General features: G+C 53.5%; 1 protein-coding gene across 4 annotated transcripts in view; it reads right to left on the bottom strand.

The window, feature by feature from the left end:
- Positions 1 to 7,861, bottom strand: part of RHBG (Rh family, B glycoprotein) — an 18,058-nt gene that overhangs the window by 2,487 nt on the left and 7,710 nt on the right. For all 4 annotated transcript variants that reach the window (XM_011928425.1, XM_011928424.1, XM_011928422.1 and 1 more), the window contains 7 exons: positions 6,051 to 6,237; positions 5,397 to 5,547; positions 5,134 to 5,281; positions 2,147 to 2,313; positions 1,714 to 1,851; positions 1,456 to 1,589; positions 797 to 918 (listed from right to left, as the gene is read on the bottom strand). In XM_011928425.1, coding sequence (XP_011783815.1) covers positions 797 to 918; positions 1,456 to 1,589; positions 1,714 to 1,851; positions 2,147 to 2,313; positions 5,134 to 5,281; positions 5,397 to 5,547; positions 6,051 to 6,217 — 1,027 coding nt within the window. In that variant the 5' untranslated portion in view covers positions 6,218 to 6,237. The remainder of the gene's footprint in view (positions 1 to 796; positions 919 to 1,455; positions 1,590 to 1,713; positions 1,852 to 2,146; positions 2,314 to 5,133; positions 5,282 to 5,396; positions 5,548 to 6,050; positions 6,238 to 7,861) is intronic.

Here is a 7,861-nt window from a genome sequence, read left to right as displayed (position 1 = left end):
TAGATCAGGAGATCGAGACCATCCTGGCTAACACGGTGAAACCCCATCTCTACTAAAAATACAAAAAAAACTAGCAGGGCGAGGTGGCGGGCGCCTGTAGTCCCAGCTACTCGGGAGGCTGAGACAGGAGAATGGCGGGAACCCGGGAGGCGGAGCTGGCAGTGAGCTGAGATCCGGCCACTGCACTCCAGCCTGGGTGACAGAGCGAGACTCCGTCTCAAAAAAAGAAAAAGAAAGGAAGGAAGGGAGGGAGGAAAGGAAGGTAGGAGGGAGGGAAGGAAGGAAATTTCCAGGTAAAAGAAGGGAGGGGATGCTGAATCCTTTTATTGTGAAGGCCAAAAAGACTAAGGCCAAACATGAAGAGGGACTGCCTGACCCAGGGCCATGGGCAGTGTGCGCCTCTGTGAAAGGTTTTCGCACTGGCATCTGGAGGTGGCAGGCCGTCTCCTCCCCTCCCTGTCCCTGCCCCACATGACGCAGCCAGCCTCTTCTAGGCCTCAGCCTGAGGTTGGGCTTCCCTCTAGTGGGCAGAGGGAGCAGCACAGGCAAGCATAGACCTGTAAGAGAGGGCCTCGCTCACCCCTCGCCGACTCCCCAGCCGCCCTTGGCACCAGAAAGGAGCAAGCAACTGCATGCACCTCTGTGTCTGCAGGAGGTTGGTTACCCCTTAACCCACAGCCCAATCCCTACTTTATGGCACAAAGTAGATGCTCCATAAATATCTATGATTGAATGAATTCATGTCAGGGGTATAGGATCTCATGCTCCTTCCTCTGGAAAATCCAAGGTTACTCACCTCTGAGGCCCCCACCCATGGAGGCAAACATCAGTATGACAAACAGCCCGAAGAGCTGGTGCATGGCCTGTGACGTGGCACTGCGCTGGCCCTCAGCTATGAGTGGAAACACACTCTCCAGGCTGCAGGGAGACCAGATGGTGGAAAGGCAGTGGTAGGAGGAGAGAGGGATGCAGCACGGAGCCAGGGCTACTCATGGCACTGAAACTCGCACTGGGGGATGTGAAGTGGGTCTCGAGGGTGCATGCCAGGCTGAGTCTCACCTCCAGGCCACCGCTTAAGCCAGGCCCACAGCCTGGAACACTTTTCCACCCTTGTAGGCCAGCAGACACCTAGGCACCTTTCAAGACTCCATTTGTGGGTTGCTCTTGCCCACCCTTGATGTGCAAAAATAGATCCTAAGGGTTATTAACTCTTACTGACCCTTCAGTAACAAGTAACACTCTTGAAGTCATTTGTCCATGACCTTCTGTTGTACTTGATTGAGGACCAGGAGGGCAGTTTCTGGATTGGTTTTGTTAACTCCAATTTCCTTTGCTCCCAGAATATGGAGGAATGAATGAATTAATTCTTTTTTCTTGGTCACACACAAAGAAAGAGAATGGCACAGGTCGTTCCAGAGGGATGGTGACTGCAGTGTGGGCTGGGAGGAAACTCACCCATCTCCATAAGCTTCATGGGTGGCAAGCCCAGCCACAAGGACCCCCAGGAGGGCCCCCAGGACCCCTGGCATCCCATGGAGGTTGTGGACTCCACATGTGTCTTGGACTTTGAATTTTGATTCAAGGATGGGCTGGAGGGCAGGACAGATCATGAGTCTCCTGTGCCCACCCCCCACCACCTCCTCCTGTTGGAGAGGCGGGAGGAAAGTCACCGAAGACTCCATGTTCTGCCCAGGCCCCAAGAGGCATCTATACCGTAAAGAACTTGTACCCCAGCGTGGAGACAGTCCCAGCCAAGAAGCCAGCTGCCAGAGCCCCAAAGGGTGTCAGCATCATCTCACTCGAGGTCCCCACCACAACCCCTCCAGCCAGCGCTGCATTTTGGATGTGAACCTAAGGGAAGAGCAAAGTATCGGAGGCCCTTTCAGATCGCCACACCCACAGCAACCCAACCCTACCCACCACAGTGACACCTACTGCTTCTGGAAGTCCCTCTGCCATCTAGCCTCTCACTCTCCTGCTATCATATCTCCTCCCATTCTGACCCCACAGCCACCAGCACAGATGGAGCCCCTATGCCTGTGCCCTTATCTGTTCCCCGGGAGAATCTTTCCTGAGGGTCTCAGACCTCTTCTCCTCCCCCGCCCAGGCCACCCCCTCTGCCTCTCTGAAGTCCTCTTCCCCATACCATGTCAAGCCTCCCGTCTTCTCCCACAAGGGCTGACAAGGCAAAGGTGCCGAGGGTGCTGGCAGCCAGGGAGTAGTATGTGTTGAGGGCCGTCCGATGCTGCCCAGCCCCCAGCGCTGTGAGTGCAGAGTTGAAGCTAGGCCAGAAGATCCACAGGAAGATGGTCCCTAGATGGCGGACAGGCAGGCGGAGTGAGAAGAAGGAAGTGGCTCCCACGCAAGGTACAAGTTGTATAACTGCAGGCAAGTCACCTACCCTCAGCAGCCTCAGTTTCCTCATCTGTTCAGTGGGGTTGATAATAATACCACCTTGGGCTGGGCACAGTGGCTCAAGCCTGTAATCCCAGCACTTTGGGAGGCCGAGGCGGGCAGATCACTTGAGCTCAGGAGTTTGAGACCAGCCTGGACGACATAGTGAAACCCCATCTCTACCAAAAATACAAAAGAATTAGCTGGGCATGGTAGCACGTGCCTGTAGTTCCAGCTACTTAGGGGGCTGAGGCAGGAGGCTCACTTGAGCCTGGGAGGCAGAGGTTGCAGTGAGCTGAGATCATGCCACTGTACTCCAGCCTGGGCTGGAGTATAGTGTCCAGAGTACTGCATCCAGCTGGAACATTGGCATTTTTTAAGTGTCAAAAAAGGAAAAGAAGGCCGAGCACGGTGGCTCACTCCTATAATCCCAGCACTTTGGGAGGCTCGAGGCAGGTGGATCACAAGGTCAGGGGTTCGAGACCAGCCTGACCAACATGGTGAAACCCCGTCTCTACTAAAAATACAAAAATTAGTGGGTGTGGTGGCACACGCCTGTAATCCCAGCTACTCAGGAGGCTGAGGCAAGAGAATTGCTTGAACCTGGGAGGCAGAGGTTGCAGTGAGCCGAGATCACGCACTGCACTCCAACCTGGGAGACAGAGCAAGACTCCATCTCAAAAAAAACAAAAACAAAAAAAAAGAAAGGAAAAAAGGCAAAGGCCATTGCATGTTGGGGCTATGCTGGGTGCTTGATACACATATCAGGAAAACAGTGATAACCTCAATCTCTCCTAGACAGGGTGGACCCTTCAGTGTTTGGGAGAGGCCTCTGTTTGCTGAGTACTGAATGGGCTGGGCCTGTGCATTTTGGGAAAGAACTGGGAGCCCATTTACCCTGCCTTCCTGCATGAGGTTCCCAGGCCCATCCTGGAGGGAGAGATAGAAGGACCCAAAGGATAAGGTGAGGGAGAAGGCTGGGGATCCTGTGGTGTAAGCCAGTGAGGTGGGAGGCTTAGGGACTGCCCCTCAGTCTTGAGTAGTCTGTTGGGTGTGGCTTTTCCCAGCAGCCCCGCAATCTTGAGTAAAATCTCCCACACTCATATTTGCATCCTGTAGGTGGAGCCTTTATGGGAGAATCCAAGAAGGGGCCTCATTCCTGTCTGGTTGACACTAAAATCCAGGAGCCGGGAGGCAGAGAACTGATAATGCAACTCTCCTGGGAACACCTGGAAATCTTGGGGAAGCCTTTGGAATTCAAGGCAAACTTATCTGGGTCTCAAAGGGCAAGGAGGCCTCAGCTGCCCTGGGGTTCTTTGTACTCTGACCCAGCAGTGCTGAGCAATCCTAAGCCAGCCTCTCTGTTTCATACAGGAATAGGCACTTCAGTCCCTATTCAATACCTTCTATGAAAAAAATTAAAAATGCAGATTTGCCTTCTGTCTGCAGTTATGAAAATAGAGGAACAGAAGCCACGGTGGAGGCACATGCTTAGAAGCAGGTGGTGGTGGCCAGGCGCGGTGGCTCACACCTGTAATCCCAGCCCTTTGGGAGACCGAGGAGGGTGGATCACCTGAGGTCAGGAGTTCGAGACCAGCCTGGCCAACATGGTGAAACCCTGTCTCTACCAAAAATATAAAAAATTAGCCAGGTGTGGTGACACATGCCTGTAATCCCAGCTACTCGGGAGGCTGAGGCAGGAGAATTGCTTGAACCCAGGAGGCAGAAGTTGTGGTGAGCTAAGATTGCACCACTGCACTCCAGCCTTGGCAACAGAGCAAGACTCTGTCTCAAAAAATAAAAGAAAAAGAAAGAAAGAAAGAAAGAAGCAGGTGGTGGTGACAGGGCTCCTAACACCTATGGGTCCCTGGGGTGATCCAAGACCTTTCCTCTCCTTATCCCTGCCTGAGAGTGCAGGGGCTTCCAGGCATCAGGAATCTCCCGGGAGGAAATATCCTTAGGAGGGGGAAGGCAGCACCAGGGGCCTGCAGAGATTGCCTGTTTGCCGGGAACCAGACACACAAAGGCCTGGAGGCAAGGGCAGGCAAAAGCTGAGTCTGGCTGGAGCCTGAGCCAGTGAGGAGGGAGGAGGGGGGCTGACATGGCAGCTGAGGAGGCCACTTTCTTTTTTTTTTTTTTTTTTTTTGAGACGGAGTCTCGCTCTGTCGCCCAGGCTGGAGTGCTGTGGCCAGATCTCAGCTCACTGCAAGCTCCGCCTCCCGGGTTCACGCCATTCTCCTGCCTCAGCCTCCCGGGTAGCTGGGACTACAGGCGACGCCACGTCGCCCGGCTAGTGTTTTTTTGTAGTTTTTAGTAGAGATGGGGTTTCACCATGTTAGCCAGGATGGTCTCGATCTCCTGACCTCGTGATCCGCCCGTCTCGGCCTCCCAAAGTGCTGGGATTACAGGCTTGAGCCACCGCGCCCGGCCCGAGGAGGCCACTTTCTAACCTGTGGCTGGTGGGAGCCCTGGAAGGTTTTAAGTAGGGATGGAGGTGGATTTAGAAAGGACCCAGGGCATATGCATTCCCCAGGGCTGAATTCTAAGAACTTATCATAAAACTGTTGAGAATGATAAGTGCAGATCCCAGAGCTCTCACAGCAGAATCCAAATGGGAAACGAGTGCCCAGGCACAACCGCAGGACTGTAGTCAGCACCACGAGAGACAGTCACCTCTAGCCCAGATCAGAGGCCTCCAGACCAGCCCCCTGCCCTGCTACTGCACCTCGCAGGACTCACCAATCATGGCGAAGAGGTCTGAATGGTAGACGGAGCCCTGGCGGTGCTTGCTCTTCTCCAGCTGGGGCCTGTACAGAACCCGTGAAAGGACCAGCCCAAAGTAGGCACCAAAGGTGTGGATAGTCATGGAGCCTCCGGCATCTCTCACCTGGGGAGGTGCGGTGAGGTGGAGAGGCAGCACCCTGCCCCCGCCCCCACGCTCCTGGCTCAGAGGCTGACCTTGACCACCCCCCACCCCACTCCATCCCTCCCCAGACTCTCACCCCCAGGAGATGAAGGAGCACAAACTCATTGATGCCAAACAGCACCACTTCCAGCAGGGCCATGAGCAGCAGCTGTGCAGGCCCGGTCTTGCCCAGGACGGCACCAAAGGAGATGAGCACGGCCCCGGCACAAAAGTCAGCGTTGATCATGCTGGGGATGGGGCAGAAGGGGGAGCACAAGAGGGGTGAGGGAGGCTGGCCTCTGGGCTTCTGCCTGGCATGAAGCCGGGGCAGCATGACTTGGTGGGTGGGGTGGGGGTGGAGTTCTGGAGAAAAGACAAGGAGGTCAAGCTCCTCCCTGGAGTTGGAAGGGATCACCTGGCCCTGTTTGTAGATGAGGAAATCGAGTCTCAAGGAGGTTCTGTGACTTGGCTGACAAAAGCCACACTAGGTGGAGGAACCAGAGCTGTCTACCCTTCTCGCAGCTCTTGGGGAACAAGGGCCCTAAAGAATGAGGAGGTGGGGCTGAGTGTGAGAGTCAAGGATGGGAGAGGAAATCAGGCAATAAGGACAGGCAGGACACCTAGAGAAACCAAGTGACACCCAGAATCATGAGTCAGGAAGCAGACTTGAAGGACAGGGCTACATCTGGGGCCCATGGGCAGGGGCCCCCCTAGTGAACCTGGGGGAGCTGGGTAGGTGGTGGCTGCCTACCTCTCCACGCCAACATGGATGTGGCCACCGTGGAAGGAGTGGAGAAAACCCTGGACCAGTGTGGACCACTGCAGGGCAAAGGCGGCCAGGAGGAAGGTGAAGCCCACGCTGCTGAAGCCATAACGCTGCAGGAAGACCATGAGGAAGCCAAAGCCCACGAAGACCATGGCATGCACATCCTGGAAGCCTGCAGTGGGCAGGGACAGGTGGGGCACTTGGGGGCTGCTCTAGCCGTAGCCCATAATTCAGTCAGCTACCCTGCCAGTGCCCCTGGCTCTCACCAGCCAGGGCTGCCTTGAGCCGAGCCTATAAAACTCCTCAGGCACGTCAGGGGGCTCCCAGCTCTGAGCCACCTGCTCAGAGCTGGCCAGCTTGGAGCAGTGGGACCCCGACATCCCTGCTGTCCTCATGTCAGAGCAAGGGAGTAAAGCCTTCTGCTCTATTCATTTGCCTCATCCCTGGGTCTCTTACAACAGACTGGCTGGAAGTCCAACCTGTGCTCTTTTCTGCTGCAGTCCCTGACTTTCTCCGTGCTCAAAATTCTCCCCACTACAGGCTTCTTTTCAACATTTCCTCTCTGCTAGAAAGTCCTTCTTCACACCTACCCTCCATCCCTCATACTTCAGAGACTATACCTCTTCCTTTTGAGGATTTTTAAGTTATCATTATTACTAGATGTCTCACTCTGTCACCCAGGGAAGAGTGCAGTGGCATGATCATAGCTCACTGCAGCCTCAAACTCCTGTACTCAGCCAATCCTTCCACTTCAGCCTCCTAGGTGGCTGGGACTACAGGTGAGGCCCACTGTGCCCCGTTATTTTTTAAAAAATTGTGGGGCCGGGCACGGTGGCTCACGCCTGTAATCCCAGCACTTTGGGAGGCTGAAGCAGGTGGATCACGAGGTCAGGAAATCAAGACTATCCTGGCTAACGCGGTGAAACCCCGTCTCTACTAAACTACAAAACTTAGCTAGGCATTTTGGTGGGCCCATTTATATAAAACAATAATAATAATCAACTTGGCATAGTGGCAGGCACCTATAGCTACTCAGGAGGCTGAAGCAGAAGGATCGCATGGGCTCAGGAGTCTGAGGCTACAGTGAGCTATGATCACGTCACTGCTCTCCAGCCTGGGTGACAGAGTGAGACCCCATCTCTAACAAATAATAACATACAGTAATATTGAAAATGAGGTCGGCCGGGTGTGGGGCTCACGCCTGTAATCCTAGCACTTTGGGAGGCTGAGGTGGGCGGATCATGAGGTCAGGAGATCGAGACCATCCTGGCTAACACGGTGAAACCCCCTCTCTAACTAAAAATACAAAAAATTAGCGGGTGTGGTGGTGGGCGCCTGTAGTCCCAGCTACTCTGGGAGGCAGAGCTTGCAGTGAGCCGAGATCGCGACACTGCACTCTAGCCTGTACAACAGAGTGAGACTCCGTCAAAAAAAAAAAAAGAAAGAAAGAAAGAAAATGAGGTATGAGGTAAATGCAAATACTTTGCTTTAGTTATTAGCTTGTTCTGTAACTGCCCCCCTCCCATCTATTTGTAAACTTGTAAATAAGGTTTGAATCAACCCAGTCTGATGATGTTCAGCCCCAACCATGGGTCCTGTTTTCTTTTGTCTTGGGTCTATGTACATAGTAATACCATGCTAGATTTTTTACTTTAATCAAGAAACACCAGAGAAAGCATGTCATGAGCACTGTTATTGCATTTGTTGTATATATGTTATTGAGAAATGGGCTATTATCACCCTAAACCCCAATTTTATAGCTTCATGTAAAAATTTTCTTTCTTTTTTTTTTAGAT

The sequence above is a fragment of the Colobus angolensis genome, unplaced genomic scaffold (assembly GCF_000951035.1).
Source record: "Colobus angolensis palliatus isolate OR3802 unplaced genomic scaffold, Cang.pa_1.0 Scaffold77, whole genome shotgun sequence".
NCBI classification, from domain to species: domain Eukaryota; kingdom Metazoa; phylum Chordata; class Mammalia; order Primates; family Cercopithecidae; genus Colobus; species Colobus angolensis.
The sequence above is the reverse complement of the archived record's forward strand: the minus strand, read 5'-3'. Positions and strand labels throughout refer to the sequence as shown.